The sequence below is a fragment of the Nyctibius grandis genome, chromosome 6, assembly GCF_013368605.1.
Source record: "Nyctibius grandis isolate bNycGra1 chromosome 6, bNycGra1.pri, whole genome shotgun sequence".
NCBI lineage: Eukaryota > Metazoa > Chordata > Aves > Nyctibiiformes > Nyctibiidae > Nyctibius > Nyctibius grandis.
The window spans coordinates 2259543-2276782 of NC_090663.1; the positions used below are offsets into that span (position 1 = coordinate 2259543).

Consider the following 17240-nt stretch of genomic DNA (forward strand, 5'->3'; position numbering starts at 1 on the left):
ACACAAGGGGCAGCCAGTAGGCAACGTGATTATATTTTTCAAGTTTAGATATGTAAGAAATAAATGTTTAACTATCATATAGTATATGACATTAAAAAAATGGCACTTGTGTGACTTCAGCATTAAAACACCTGCACGGCTTTTAAAGACTCCTACGGTGCCTATTTCTTTATAAGTTTAATCAGGATCATGAAGAGATTTGTTTGGCCTTTTTCATTTTAAGAGGTATGCATTCCAAATCACTTCCCCCACATTTTCTCTTTCACTGTAAAAGCCTGGCCATTTTCCTGCAAACACAAGGAGTTTAGACAAGCCCTTTTAATGGCTAATTTATTTTCCTTTTTGAGAGGTACTGGATTACTACTGACTTTTGCAGCAGAAAACAATGTGCCCCCATTAACTAGTAGTGAGTATATATTAAATCTTTAATTGCTATTTTGGTAAAGAAGGTAACACGCATTACAGAATCACAGAATCAATCAGGTTGGAAGAGACCTCTGGGATCATCGAGTCCAACCATTGCCCTGACACCACCCTGTCAACTAGACCATGGCACTAAGTGCCATGTCCAGTCTTTTCTTAAACACCTCCAGAGATGGGGACTCCACCACCTCCCTGGGCAGCCCCTTCCAGTGTCTAATGACCCTTGCTGAGAAGAAATGCTTCCTAATGTCCAACCTGAATCTCCCCTGGCGAAGCTTGAGGCTGTGTCCTCTTGTCCTAGCGCTAGTTGCCCAGGAGAAAAGGCCGACTCCCACTGCACTACAACTTCCCTTCAGGTAGTTGTAGACTGCACTAAGGTCACCTCTGAGCCTCCTCTTCTCCAGGCTAAACAACCCCAGCTCCCTCAGCCGTTCCTCGGAGGTCAGACCATCCAGACCCTTCACGAGCTTGGTCGCCCTCCTCTGGACTCGCTCCAACACCTCAACGTCTTTCTTGAAATCATTATTGATGATTGAGGACTTCATACCTTCAGCTTTCCCTTTCTTTCCCAGAGCTCCCTGCCAGTGTATTTAGTGCGAGAGCAGACTATCCATCTCACCTGGAAACAGTATTTCTCTCCTGGACAAGGTCACGTTTGGACTAGATGGATTTTCACTTATGTCACACTCGAACAACCACAAGTGAATGATGGACTAGCAAAATTTTTGAGTGCCCGCATTTGTCTTGGGACTCCTGTTAGCTCCCCACGGTATGAATTTGACTAGATGATCTCCAGAGGTCCCTTCCAACCTGAACCACTCCGTGATTCTGTGAATGCCACCACACTTACTCAAGGGCTTTGGTAAGCTTTTTTCTTCCTTTAAGCTCCCTTTTCATCAAAGAAACCTAAAGTCTTTCTAAAGTGCAATGTTTGCTTTATCTCTGAGGCCCAAAGAGGACAGTGCTCCCTGAAGAGCAAAAATCCAAAATGTATCCAAGCAAAACCAGCACAGCAAAGACCACGAGCTAAATTTTCAGCCTGCTTTGTTTTCAGTATCATTTTAACATAATTGTACAAATTGAGGGTGGAAATAAAACAAAATCTTCAAGGCAGCGGGGAAAAGTGTTCCTGGCTCCACACTGAAGTCCTGGCTCCATGAAAACAACAACATTCAAAACATCTGCAGGAGTCCCCAGGACAGGCTGCCAAAGCACAACGCCTGCCAGGCAATCGCGTTCACGTCGGGACTCCAGCAAGAAGTTTCAGCTCAGGATAAACCATTTTAGATGCAGCTTATGGGCAACAGCTACTGCCATGGCTTATCCAGGTCTACCTCCTTGATGCCCCTTTATTTGGGGAAAGGAGATGGAAGTCCGAAGGGCAGAGGGAAAGGGCCAGATGCTTCGTCAACCTCCAGCACCTCTGTGTCATAAAGACCCATTTCAGAGAGATTTACGTTCAGGAGGAGTTTCTCGGGAGGTCAAGCATACAGATGAACCTGTGTTGTGCCATGCACAGCCAGGAAAGTCAATGAGATCTCCACCTTTCTGTAGGTGACCCTTACAAGATGTATGTGCTCCATTCACTTGTATCTATCAGACAGCACCAGGGACATACACACTGAACTGAAGAAACACGTCAAAAAATAGAATCACAGAATGGTTTGGGTTGGAAGGGACCTTAAAGACAATCTAGTTCCAACCCCCCTGCCATGGACAGGGACACCTTCCACTAGACCAGGTTGCTCCAAGCCCCATCCAACCTGGCCTTCACCCCTTCCAGGGAGGGGGCAGCCACAACTTCGCTGGGTAACATGCTGAACTCCTATAAGGATGGCTCCTCTTTAGGAGAAATTTGACCTCAGCGAGTTGTAAACGTCAGGTACGGACTTCTTATTTTTGGTTGATTTGAACAACCACGTCTCCCTACATACTCATTTAGTCCCTTGAAGAAGAAAGCTAGAGTGGAGAACTAAGAAGATCACCTTTATCCTTATATTAAATCCCTTTTCCGAAATGGAACATGGCACAAAATTGTATGTGCCAGAGTCTTTCATGGGTTTCTCCTTCCTGCCTCGCTTCTGGCACCACAGCCAAGACTTTCTGAAGAAAAGCACAGAGAGGAATTAACAATTAAAGAATAATAAAAACTCTTTCTAAAACGCTCACCATGGTACCCTGTATTTCAAAAGAACAGCACCATACATCTTTGTACCGTCACAAGGAGGCAGCAAACACCCACAAAAGCTATAAAGCCACTTAGGAAATACATTTTCCCTCTTGCACTACCTCCCCTTGGCAGCTCTCAGGGAGGAAGAAAAGGCAGCGCCTGCTTGCTGGGCTGCAGTCCATCACCTGCTGGAAGAGCCCCGGGGTTAGAGTGAAGTCAAGATCTATCTGCTGGGATTACTCAGCCTAAAACTTCATGAAATACGTTAAATAGACCTGTCCTCACGTCAGCACCTTCAGAGAAGCTTTTTTTCCCCCCATACCTTCTCTTGGAAAGCAACTCTGTAAATATGGAAGCAGTGGAAAGAAACAGTCATGTGGAATGAGAGACGTGTTGGAAAATGATTTGGAGTGAAAGCCTACGGTTGACAGAGTCCTGGTCAAACGCCGTGCTCTGCCCTGCTTTCTTCTAAACAGCCTCAGTGATCTCTCTGCCAGCTACAAACATCCACCCATTTCCAAATGGCTTTAGAAATAAACTTTTGCTGCAGGACTTGCTTTACCTTCACCTTCTGTTTCTTTCTCCTCCAAAAATAACAGCCCGTCAAGAGCCTCATTCATCCCTGAAACCCACTGTTCATTCAAGTCTTCTCTCTACACCTCCTCCCATCTCGAACACTTTTGTATCATTTCTCCTCATCCGTCTTCTGAAAAGAAGGTAAAGGGGACAGAAATGTCCTTGGGCTCGTAACATCCCAGAGCAGTATGTACGCAGGCCTGCAAATGTCACGTACAGGAGAAGCAGCACATCCAGTAGCTGTACCTGAACTATCAGTGGTTGCATTTGTTTTCCTAAGGCCAATAATTTGTCCAGTTTGAGAGCAGGTCAATTTTTCGTGTAGAAAAAGAGGAAACCAGAAAACTGCGATGTGAAACCAGACTGGAAGGAAGAAGAGCCACCTAGAGACATCTAACACCTCTGAAGAGTTTTTCATCTGATGGAAATTTGAACATGACTCCTCATTTGGGTCAGGTTCTACCAAATGCAGCTTTCATTGGCCTATACAAGTTACAAAAGTTTATGCTTATGCAGCATAAATATTGCAGTACCAGAAGTTACATTTACATTTTATGGACAACATGCTATTTGACAAATAGCTTAATTAAGTAATTCTTAATTATTTATTACAAATAAACAAATGAGCAACACAGTTATAAGTAACCTCCCCTCAGCTGGCCTCAACACATTCATTAATCGTTGGTTGATAAGCCTTCAGCGACCTTTATACCACAGGGTATTCCTACCCTGACACAAAAATCTGAACTTAGACACCCTGCCTGTTTTTTTTCTGGACTCTAAGCTCCTTTTCATAGCAGAGAGGATATTCTCTCTACTCCAGGTATCCCTAAAGCTGTTCAAACAAGTACACTTTCATTTTTAAATGGCTGGAAAACTGCCTCTTCTCCCAGGCAACTAGTGATAGGACAAGAGGACACAGCCTCAAGCTTCGCCAGGGGAGGTTCAGGTTGGACATTAGGAAGCATTTCTTCTCAGCAAGGGTCATTAGCCATTGGAAGGGGCTGTCCAGGGAGGTGGTGGAGTCACCATCTCTGGAGGTGTTTAAGAAAAGACTGGACGTGGCACTTAGTGCCATGGTCTAGTTGACATGGTGGTGTCAGGGCAATGGTTGGACTCGATGATCCCAGAGGGCTCTTCCAACCTCATTGATTCTGTGATTCTGTGATCAGCACTTTGATATGATGCATTCTCACAAGGAGAGAAGAAAATGCGTCTGGTGCATCAGGGCCCAAGTATTAAAGTCTCCTACAATGTTTATCAACATCAGAATTGCTGGCAAAAAAAATGGCAGTTTTAAATGCCAAAATATACAGCAGCTTCAATACTAATATGCTTTAACATATATTGGTCACTTAATAATTTCAGAAAGCACTGCAATGATTACTAGAAACACATCCCAAATTATTTTGATGAATTGGAAGGTATTTAAGCGCTATTTAAAATTAAATTTTAATATGCTGGAGAGTTATAGGACACATTTTTAAGCACTCGATGCATTAAACCTTGAAATAATTGGAACAAGCACATAATGCAGAAGGAGCGCACAGGGTTTACACACTTGGCCTTTGCCAAACAGCTATCGGCAGCCAACAGCAACCCAACAGATCTGATCTACAGATTAATGACCTTATCTTTCTGCTGAAGGCGGCACCAAGGCTTAACGAGCCACAACCCGCCTTATTTGCACCAGGTGATATTATTTTTCTTTCATGTCAATTTTAAGAGTCTACTCACTTGCTAGCACAACCAATCTGACACCCTGTAAAATCGTGAAAGCTTCCATAAACACAAGATCAGTCTAACTAGAGGTTTGAGGTCTTTTGGGAAGGCAGGTATTAATATTTGTCTGTTTCTTTTGTGTTTTTTTGTTTTTTTTTTTTTTGTTTGTTTGTTTTTTTAATTTGTTTTTGTTTTGCTTTTTAGGGTTCAGATTTGCAAGTCCTTCTATGCTATCACAGAATCACAGACTGGTTTGGGTTGGAAGGGACCTTAAAGATCATCTAGTTCCAACCCTCCTGCCATGGGCAGAGACACCTTCCACCAGACCAGGTTGCTCCAAGCCCCATCCAACCTGGCCTTGAACACTGCCAGGGAGGGGGCAGCCACAGCTTCTCTGGGCAACCTGGGCCAGTGTCTCACAAAGGGTATAACATTAAATAAAGGGAAAAAGTAATCTTACAGGTCTAGAAGATGGAGCTTTAAGTAAACACACCAAAAATCGTGGGACACATGATGATACTGGAATGAGAATCAGTGTTATTTTGACCTATATTTTGAAGGTTTTTCCCTCATACTATTTTCAGGCATGAGAACAAGCTACTTTGAAGGCAGGGACGTCTGAGCAGGCTGTAGGTACAAGTGGGACGGGGGACCAAGCATGGCGTTGGCCCTGTAGACTCCTTCCATTCTCAGTTCTCTTCTGTAGTCTCTGCACTAACCTGGTCATCTTGTCAACTCAACTCATGAGAAATACCCAAACAAATTACAGTTAGTGGTCCGTAGAGAGCTATGTGGCTCACTCTAAAGTGGACACCTATGTCTGGTAGCTGAAGTGCTCTTTGGTGTCCATCACCTGCACTGACTAGAAGAGCAGCTTCACCACAACACACACAGAAACCTAAATTAAGGTGTCAAAGTATAAACTAAATCCCCCTCAATAAAGGTTTAAAAACCCAAAGTGCTTGTATCATACCCCAAAACCACCATGCTGTCACAGGAGACTTCAGAGGCCAAAAGCACAAATGGGCACAGATAATGATGGGACTAATTAATGGAGGAGAGACCAAATGGCCTCACTGCTCTGGTCCACATGTGACCATTGTGGAGGACAAAGTAAAGAGTGATGAGGACAACATGGAAAGAAGTAAGTCATGGATGCTGAACTGTTAAATTTCTTCATCTTCTTAGAAATAATGTGAAGATATTCTCAAGCTCTTCCTTTTTCTTGGAAAAAAAAGTGGTGGTTCAGACTGTATTTTAGGCACATATTTAGTAATGCCATTTCTGCTGCAGTAAGAAATTATTTAATAAGCAAAAAAGTAAATATCTGCAGCACAACTCCAGATTTGAATTATTGCAACAGGCCATTCCCACTTATTGAAAACACCGGGCAAATGTTTACAGCCAGGAAAACCAATACACAGCACATTAAACCATCTGTCTGACTGTTGTATAGAGACAAACACCGCTCCCTCTGAAGTTTTTCTGAGTCCAATTATTTGCACCAAAGTAAAACTCCACTATTTGATATTCAGACCTGAGCAGAGGCACGTGAGGTTTCATGAACCACCATGAAAACTGGCAACTTTTGTTCCATTTGTGAAATATACCCACTTCTCTAATAATCATGGTAAGACTACGATGGTACTAGAGAGAGTCAGTATTGACCACCTCTAGAAGGACGTTTCAAGGGCAGATATAAAAAACGAGACATCCAGATGCCGAGCCATGGGGTGAACTGTGTACATGAGGACACAGAACAGAAGTGCAGTAGAAGACACCAGAGGCCTACGGTAAATCAATGTAACAAAGTTCAGGATGAGATGATAGAATAGAATCATAGAATGGTTTGGGTGGGAAGGAACCTTTAAAGGTCATCTAGTCCAAGGCCCTGCAATGAGCAGGGACATCTTCAACAGATCAGGTTTCTCAGAGCCCCATCCAACCTGACCTTGAATGTTTCCAGGGATGGGGCATCTACCACCTCTCTGGGCAACCTGGTTCAGTGCTTCATCACCCTCAGAGTAAAACATTTATTCCTTATCTCTAGTCCGAATGTGCCCTCTTTTAGTTTAAAACCAGGACCGTAACAGGCCCTGCTAAAAAGTTTGTCCCCATCTTTCTCATAGGTTCTCTTTAAGTATTGAAAGGCCACATAAGGTCTCCCCAGAGCCTTCTCCAGGCTGTGATTATATTTAACAAAACCTCAGGGAAAAATCAGTTATACTCATTCACACTCTCACACCCACAAATGCCAAATGTATTGGCCAGCTGGTCTGATCAACATCACTTGTGTCCAACACTGCCCTGGGCAGCCTGTGCCAGTGCTTGACAACCCTTTTGGGAAAGAAATTGTCCCTGATCTCCAATCTAAACCTCCCCTGGCACAACTTGAGGCCATTTCCTCTCGTCCTATCGCGTGTTACCTGGGAGAAGAGACTAGAACCCTCCTCGCTACACCCTCCTTTCAGGCAGTTGTATACAGCAATAAGGTCTCCCCTCAGCCTCCTTTTCTCCAGGCTAAACAACCCCAGTTCCCTCAGCCAGGAGCAAGACAAGCTGGAGGGTTACCAGCATGATCCTCGACTGCTTTACAGCCAGCTGTGCCCCCAGTTAGAATACAAGCCATGCTTCCAACTCTTGTTCTCCTGTTTCTTCTGGTGCTTACACATCCTTATTCCATTCAAACCATTCTTAATGCTCCTCTTATAAATCTCTACAGAACTGGCCAATAAAGCAAAGAAGCACAGAAGAAATACAGATGTACTTTTTTTTTAAAATAAAAGGAAGAAAAAGGATCATTGGTGAGCAATATGAGGTCAGAAGGCCAAATATTCAAATTAATAAATATTTTCACGTCTTCTGTATGCAAAAGTACACTGGTGAGAAATACATATGATGGATAGGTGTGGTGGCATACATAGATTTTTTGGAAGACAAGGAGGCACAGATACTAATAAAAATATTTACTAGAGACTGTCAAAATAGCTCAAACTATCTTTGCAAATTAAAGAACGATGTTAAGGAAAGCAGAGGAGGAAACAGAAAAAACACAGTTTGCTTGTTGTTCATTTAGCTTTGCAAAGGTTAACAACGGTTAGAATATCATTTCTCCTGCGGCTCCAATTATAATGCAACATTAAAGACCCTGTAACTTCATGGTTCTACCCAACCTTTATCCACTGACATTTTCTTAGCTTAAAATAAAACGTTAACATGTTGCAAAAAATAACGGTAATGTACAGCCCTGCATCTGACTTTGTGATGAACACTGACTCCAGAAGGAGCTCCAAGAGTCTAGCAGCACCTCTACATATGAGGCACGCTCCCTCTCACCCAAAGAAGCTCAGACCTTAAATGAAATGGAAATCAAATTCAGCAGTCACATTTTGTTCTGCCCCACAGGGCCTGATGTTGTTTAAATGCATGGCCAGGCTCGTGGCTTCTCTGTAACTCTGGGTGGCTCATAGAGGGGCCATCCAGAGGGACCTTGACAGGCTTGAGAGGTGGGCCTGTGCGAACCGCATGAAGTTCAACAAGGCCAAGGGCAAGGTCCTGCACATGGGTCAGGGCAATCCCAAGAACAAATACAGGCTGGGTGGAGAATGGATTGAGAGCAGCCCTGAGGAGAAGGACTTGGGGATGATGGGTGAAGAGAAGCTCACCATGAGCCGGCAACGTGCGCTGGCAGCCCAGAAAGCCAACCGTGTGCTGGGCTGCATCCCCAGCAGTGTGGCCAGCAGGGCGAGGGAGGGGATTCTGCCCCTCTGCTCCAACTCTCGTGAGACTTCCCCTGCAGTGCTGCGTCCAGCTCTGGGGCCCCCAACATCAGAAGGACATGGAGCTGTTGGAGCGAGTCCAGAGGAGGCCACGAAGATGCTCAGAGGGCTGGAGCACCTCTGCTATGGAGACAGGCTAAGAGAGTTCGGGCTGTTCAGCCTGGAGAAGAGAAGGATCTGGGGAGACCTTCTAGCACCTTCCAGTACCTGAAGGGGCTACAGGAAAGCGGGAGAGGGACTTTTTACAAGGGCATGGAGTGACAGGACAAGGGGGAATGGTTTTAAACTGAAAGAGGGGAGATTTAGATGAGATCTTAGGAAGAAATTCTTTGCTGTGAGGGTGGTGAGACCCTGGCCCAGGTTGCCCAGAGAAGCTGTGGCTGCCCCCTCCCTGGCAGTGTTCAAGGCCAGGTTGGATGGGGCTTGGAGCAACCTGGTCTGGTGGAAGGTGTCCCTGCCCGTGGCAGGGGGGTTGGAACTAGATGATCTTTAAGGTTGCTTCCAACCCAAACCATTCTATGATTCTATGATAGAAAATCGGTCCAGCCAGTTCCTGCAATACTGCATAAATTAAGCCGCGCTGGCGTTTAGCAATCCAGCTTGCACTCCAGTGCGCGTTGAAGGGACTTACTTGATCTAAATCATCACAAACATCAGCAATGAAACTGAGAATCCAAACCCCCCATTCCCCTGTATGGTTCCCCACGCAGCTCAAGGCTCACCTGTTTCTTCCAGTAGCACAGCAGAAGAGCATGTTTAGGATGGGGTTACAACAAAGTGGAAAGAGCAATTTAGAATCACAGAATCGTTTTGGTTGGAAAGGACCTTTAAGGTCATCGAGTCCAACCATTAACCTAACACTACCAAGCCCACCACTAACCCATGCCCCTCAGCACCACATCTACACAGCTTTTAAATCCCTCCAGGGATGGGGACTCCACCACTGCCCTGGGCAGCCTGTTCCACTGCTTGACTACCCTTTCGGGGAAGAAATTGTCCCTGATCTCCAATCTAAACCTGCCCTGGCACAACTTGAGGCTGTTTCCTCTCATCCTATCGCTTGTTACTTGGGAGAAGAGACCGACCCCCACCTCGCTACACCCTCCTTTCAGGTAGTTGTAGAGAGTGATAAGGTCTCACCCTGAGCCTCTTTTTCTCCAGACTAAAACACCCCCAGTTCCCTCAGCCGCTCCTAAGACTTGTGCTCCAGACCCTTCACCAGCTTCACTGCCCTTCTTTGGACTCGATGGACCCAAACTTCTAGAAGATGGAAGTGTGCTACATCACCAACACAGAAAATTTTTCAAAATTTCCCACAGAATGGCAAAATGAGGCAAGACTCTTGAAGGTAATAAGATAAAGTTATTCTAAACATCCATTTTCCAGAACAACGTCTCTTCTTGTGTCCGTTGCACTCAAAGAGACATATCTCCATTTTCGACTTCGAGGTGGCCTGTATCAAAAAGGTGGTTTTACCAACTGTTTTTAGGCTTTGCAGAAAGTATTTTCATTGCCTCTACTTAGTGTGCAAATTTTCAGCCAGCTCTATCTCATTAACATCACAGAGGGCTATCAGATATTACTTATTTATGGTCTAACTCGGATTCAACTGTAATTATGAAATGCACCCTAGAGCATTAAAAATGCAAGTGTTTCAATAGTTTCCCCTACAAACAGCAGAGATGAATCATGCTGTTCTAATACACTGGTTATTTAGTGAGTTATAGGGACTGTAAAATAAAATACTGGGAGAGGAACTCAGCAGTAGTTACAGTTAAAGAATCGAAGAATTTTTAACGCATCATAAATGCTTGGTGGGAAAACACCAATAAACTGTCTTCTCCCAAATACACACGTTCTTATTCCGCTGGCATCTTAGGATGTTAAATAATATTGCAACATTATTTCTCAAGGAGACCCATGTGATAGCAGCGAGGGAGGGAAGGAAAAATCACTGTTGACTATCTTTAATCTGCCTAACTTTTGGACATGTATTTTCTGCTGCATGTGCTCATTGAGATATATAATGCACATATCTTCTGCTTCAAACTGTGATTATCTTCCAGTAATGGAACTGGAATCACTCATATTGAAGAATTTCAAACTCTCATATGCAGGTGGACCTGGGTCTGTAAAGAACTAAGGAATAGTTTTTAAAGTGCGGATTGATCTTATGCCATTAAAAAGCAACTGAGGAACCAACTTCTCCCCTATTCATTCTCCTTATTCATGGCCACTTAGTGCCATGGTCTAGTTGACACGGTGGTGTCAGGGCAATGGTTGGACTCGATGAGCCCAGAGGTCTCTTCCAACCTGATTGATTCTGTGATTATTATAAGTAATTACCCTGTCACAAAGATTTTTAGGGAAGACCTTGACTGTGATGGACTCAGCAAAACAAATGCTTAAGTCTGATCCAGGAGTAAACACGTACTCCGTATCAAGGTGGTGGTTTGAGCCTGCTGTTTACCTGGGACTGTATTAAAGCACACTCTACTCCGTAAAAGCTACATACTAAAAAAAAAAAATTGATATAAACCACTTGTCTGAAGGACTCATCTGGAGCTCCGTGCTTTAATTAAATTTAGCATGGAACCTAAAGCAAGATATTATTCCCACTGCTCATCTTGAAATAGGCATAATTTTGCCTGCTGTAGAACAGGTTGTAAGACCTGGTCTACTGTTTACTCCATGTACATCCCTCCCAAGGGAGCTCTCCTTATTGATCAAGTATTGGTTTATATTTGTGGAGTATTAACAGTTCCTAAAATAGAGGCTAACACATTAGATTTTGAAACTTAAAGAGATGGCCTGCTAGGCTTCAGGAGACATTTAACCTCCTTGTTAGAACTTTACTTTTTTGGAGGATGGAAGAGGAAACAAGTATTGAAATTGCTTCTGTTGGTTCCAACTCCTAGGGAATCATCAGTCTGCTTCACACGAAGAAATGAACTTTACCAAGCAGTTCATGAATGACAGAAGGGTATTTGGCTTCAATTGCGTTCAAACGTATGTTTCTATTTAACTTGACATGTTTTCAGAGTTCACTTTAAAATCAAAAGGTGCTACCTAAAGAGTTTGAAATTAGTCCATGCTTAACTCTTTGCAAAATCACTTCCTTAATTTATGATTTCTGTCTGATGCTGTGTGAATACCTGCAATTTCTCTAAGCCATATCTTATTTGTATGATGAGGCAACTCAAAAGATGTCTTCTATACCATCTTAAAAGTAACTTCTCCAGTTCAAAACGCCTTCCCCCCACCAACCTCCCTTTCCCTGCAGGCACAGGACAAGAGACATTTGGAAAGATGGGGAGACAATTTTCTTAACATATTACATAGAATCATATAATGCTTCTATAAAATATGTTAAGAAAATTGTCTCCCCATCTTTGCAAATGCATCTTGTTTAATTATTTCCTAATGAAACACTTTAAACATAGTAGGGATTGCCATTTTCTAGGACTGGATGGATGCTTTAATTAAATGATGTTTAATTAAAAAAACCCAAAACAACAAAAAATCAAACACTCTACTGAAAAACAAAACCCAAAGATCTTCCCTAAGGAAGAAACATTTAGCTGTCTTCAATTAAAAGTACCTGAAAAATGTCACAAAGAACTGTACCAGGTCCATAAAGTTGCTGTGTTGTGAGAAGGCAATCTGCAAAAGAAAAGCAAATTATTTCTATTACTTGCTGAAAAGAAAATTCATATTTAAGATGCATTGTTGCTGGGGTGAAAAAATTGCTATGAAATACATCTTTACTTAAGTCAATTAACATTTTTGAACACTGTTTTCAAAAAGCACTGAAATATTCTGAGGGAAAAGAAAACAAACTATAACTTCACATCATTTTGAAACTCATATATCCATATATCATATAATCCATATATAATATATCCATATATCATATATCCATATATCATATAATCAATATATCATATATCTATATATCATATATCCAAAAAAAGGAACCTAAACAAGTAACATCTCTCTCTCCCAGCAATGTTCAAGGAATAGTCTTCAGTCTCCAACTACCTTGGAGAAAACACTAGTTCAAAAAATTAGAGCACAGAAGTTTTAAAGAGCTAAAGGAGAGCGTTTTTAATTATTGTACACACAGCAACCCAAAGTACACCATTAAAAAGTTTAAAAAAACGCATGCTCCTATTCAAACAATATTGTTACATCAAAATCTCCTCGAATAAGTAACTTACACCAAGAGCAGCAAAAAGGCATGAAATACAGAAGATAATAGATACTGTAAAAACAGCTGTGGCATTCATCTTAACTCACTGCCCTGCGAGCCAGGCAAATTGCAAAGCAAAGTGAAAAACAAGCGAATATTTTGGACAAAAAACAGAGGGAAGAAGCGAACAGGAAACTGGGAGGTGGTTAGAGGCAAAGGGAAAGATTAGGGAGCCTGGTTAAAACTAACAAAGCAGAGGGGAGGGAAGCCAACAGAAAGGCAACTTGGGCAATATTAGGAATCAGAAGTTCTTTCCAGGTACCTCCTATTTCCTCTGACTATCAATCTCAGCACCACACCAGGATATTAACTCTTTCAGGAAGCAACCGAATTTATTTCAAAAATAAAACTCAAATCTGCACTTCTGTTACAAAAGCTTTCCATCAATATTAAATTCACTTAAGGATTCATTTGTTGGTTTTTTTTTTCCTTAATAAACTGTATGTTGTGATACCATTACCATAAATACCAACCTCTCCTCCCAGCAATAGTCACATTCAAAAAACCATAAGTATATGCAAAATGAGTTATTTTCTGGACTCCTGTTGCTCAAGAACACCTTCTATTATCATACTTGCTTTAAATATCCGTTGCAACTTGGTATAGAAGCTGAATAAAATTATTTTCTTATGATTATATTGAAATGCTCTTAAGTTGAAAGCCCCTTTACGGTGCATAACTTCTGTTTCGCTGGAAAACTAACCCAAAACCTGCAGACCAGATGCTTGTGACCTCAATAGTACTGCCCACAAAAGACAAGAAAACACATAGTTTCTTGCTGATTTTTTCCTTATAAAGTCCTTCCCAATAGCTTTCTGATGAGAAGAGGGTCAGCATGATTTCACTTTTTATTTTAAACCTCAGTGCATGGTAGCTGAGGTGGTTTTATATTTGCACAACTACTCTGGCAGTTCTTTAAGGCAAAGATTTTTTTGTACTAAAATATCCCATCCCAAAATACAAACATGTAATATACGCAGTATTTCGGTCTGAGAATAACTACGATGCTGACAGACGCATTTCAAAACAAAGACCTTCTTATGTATCAACAGCTTATATTTAAAAATCCTTTTGTAGAAAAAGAAAATTAAAAGCACAAAGAAATCATCAACGGGACAGTTGCAGATGATCATTAGGAGCAGTTTCAGTGATGGAAACCAAAGCTTGCTCCAATGAGAAGAAACAAGTATCTGCTAATTTTAAAAAAAGGACAGATTGTATGAAAGATTAATGAGACTGCGAACTCATCACTAAACTGTTACCAGAGATTTTTTCTCATTTTTTGGTGATACAAGTGGAGGAAAGAAATGAAACAGAGAAGAAAAATTTGGATTTATTTCACGCAGAAGCACTACAAATGCTTTACCAGTGGTGGTTCCTTTGCCTGCCTGTTGGAGCTCTTCTCTTGCAAAGACCAACTGAGGATCTGTACCTCACACACAGATTAAAAAAACACCCTAGGTTGGTTTCTGCAATTTCCTTCTCACAAGCTGAAAACACTTCATGCTATTAAACCTGATCAATCTGTGTCACAGGCAATTTGGTATCATAATTGTTAATGGTTTGCTTATTTAGAGCTCAATTTCCCCTAATGTAATCTGTTCCTAGGACTTACTTAATTCAGTTACATAGAAAGTTTGGTTAGAAATAGCTGTTAAAAGAAGACTCTTCATTCTGAATATAGGAAAAAATATGGCACAAATTTCTTAGCGGTACGGATTTTTAATTAAGTTTAAATGACAGTAGAAGATTCATTTATCCATTCTCAAAAATCCTAATTTTGTACCAAAGGAATAAGCAGCGTAACTGCAGGAAAACACCGCCTATCTTGCGCTGGGGACCGGGAGAGCCTCCTCCAGGTGCTGAGCAGAAGTTCAGCTCAGATGCAAAATCAAACCACCATTTTCATAACATAGGCGTCCTTCAAAGATCTTTTCTACTATGTTCTTAGGAATAATGCAGTATCCTTAAATAGTTAAGATCAAAACAGATCAGAAAATTAATGACGCTAATTCCAGAGAATGTTATAAAGCTGGCATTATCTGATCTGAAAAGGTACCTGAAAAAGCACACCAGCCTATCATAGAATCACAGAATGGTTAAGGGTTGGAAGAGACCTCTGGAGATCATCCAGTCCAACCCCCTGCCAAAGCAGGGTCACCCACAGCATGTTGCACAGGGTCGTGTCCAGGTGCGTTTGAATATCTCCAGAGAAGGAGACTCCCCACCCTCCCTGGGCAGCCTGTGCCAGGGCTCTGGCACCCTCACAGTAAAGAAGTTCCTCCTCATATTCAGATGGAACTTCCCGTGTTTCAGCTTGTGCCCGTTGCCCCTTGTCCTGTCACTGGGCACCACCGAGAAGAGTCTGGCCCCTCCTCTTGACACCCACCCCTAAGGTATTTGTAAGTGTTGATAAGATCCCCTCTCAGTCTGCTCTTCTCCAAGCTGAACAGACCCAGCTCTCTCAGCCTCTCCTCATAAGAGAGATGCTCCAGTCCTCTGATCATCTTTGTAGCCCTTCGCTGGACTCTCTCCAGTAATTCCTTATCTTTCCTGAACTTTCTTATCTTCACGCTTTTCTAATGCCACATCATTTCAAATATTAAAAAAATTTGGCTGCTTTCCAGATGAATAAATATAATTGGCTATATGGACCGATAAAAATGTATAATTAAGAGCTTTACTTTCTTTACCATTTGATTAGCATAAAATATTAAGCCAAGGAGAAACATTGGCTACCTTTAACTACTCAACAAGATCTAGAGAAGTGCAATAGTTTTGAAATCAGGACGCACATATTTCAAAGGAGTTAATGGAAAAGTACTTGGCCACAAAATATTTTGTGCAAAGGAAAAGCAATTTGAACCCAACTGACATTTCAGTAACAGTTGGTATTTCAAACTCAAAATACTTCTGGAGTTAAACTACAGCCTGTGACTGATATAAATTTTGACAAACAAATTAGGATGATTACATACCAGGAATTGGTTTGCATTAGTACCCCAGTTTGTGCTCCAAGAGAAAAGAAACTGGAGAACAATTTCAAGAGAATAATTTTGTGCAAAAATGGGTCCAGCTGACTCTTAGTCAACTTCTTATTTTGAAACAAGTTCACCTCAAGCCTGGAAGTGCAACCACAGCTAAAGTGATTTAACCCTCCATTCTTTTGATTTACAAGCGCTTTGAACTCATTAAAAAGTACTTGAATTTCACATACCACTAAGAAAAATTAGTATCACCGAACCAATGAGAAATTCTATAGAAATATTTTTTGGTTAAATATAGCAAGAAACAAATTTGAGTAACTCCCCTCCCTTACCTGTAATAAACAGATTTACAGATAAACCACCACAACACAACTCCTTCCACTTGTGCTGGAAGTTATTGCTTATTTTGACAAATAGAAGCCAAACTATTAGCTACAGTAGGGATGGGGCAAAACTCTCTCCAGACCCAAATAATTTCTTACATTATACATAACCCGTTTAGACTAGGAGTACTAATATTAACTGAAGAACTGCTACTGTAATGAAGAACATTTCCAGTATGGCATTTTCACAGAATCACAGAATCAATCAGGTTGGAAGAGACCTCTGGGATCATCGAGTCCAACCATTGCCCTGACACCACCATGGCAAATAGACCATGGCACTAAGTGCCATGGCCAGTCTTTTCTTAAACACCTCCAGAGATGGTGACTCCCCCACCTCCATGGGCAGCCCCTTCCAATGGCTAATGACCCTTGCTGAGAAGAAATGCTTCCTAATGTCCAACCTGACCCTCCCCTGGCCAAGCTTGAGGCTGTGTCCTCTTGTCCTATCACTAGTTGCCTGGGAGAAGAGGCCGACTCCCACTCCACTACAACCTCCCTTCAGGTACTTGTAGACTGCACTAAGGTCACATAATTTGGAGCATTTTGGGTATCTAATGCTTAAGAAAACACAAATGAACACAGAAAACGTTGTTTCTGTAACTTTCTTTCCCTGCTAACAATTCAGGATTATTTACACGCCGTATTTTTGCCTTTCTCCACTATTGTTTAAAGTGACTCAACTCCCATCAATGCTGCCTTTCTTTTCAACCCTACTTCATATTAGGGATAAGAAAAAGGGAAATTGGAAATGATATCATGAACAGGACACACTCCCAGAATCGAATTGTAAAGGAGAGAAAAATAAAATCTAATTAACTCATGAAACTGGAGAAGTACAACAGAGAAGGAGCAACGTGAAGCAGGCTACTGGAGTTTGGGGCTTGCTGTGAATTCAGAAGATATCAAAAGGGTCCCTACTGCTAGATCCATTAACCTCACCTAGCA

The 17240-nt window shown here is 41.9% G+C and overlaps 1 protein-coding gene across 1 annotated transcript in view; it reads right to left on the reverse strand.

Moving 5' to 3' along the window:
- ATRN (attractin) overlaps nucleotides 1-17240 on the reverse strand; it is a 194611-nt gene that overhangs the window by 44640 nt on the left and 132731 nt on the right. The window contains exon 25 of the mRNA XM_068402627.1: nucleotides 12272-12333. Within this exon, the coding sequence (XP_068258728.1) occupies nucleotides 12272-12333 (62 nt within the window). The remainder of the gene's footprint in view (nucleotides 1-12271; nucleotides 12334-17240) is intronic.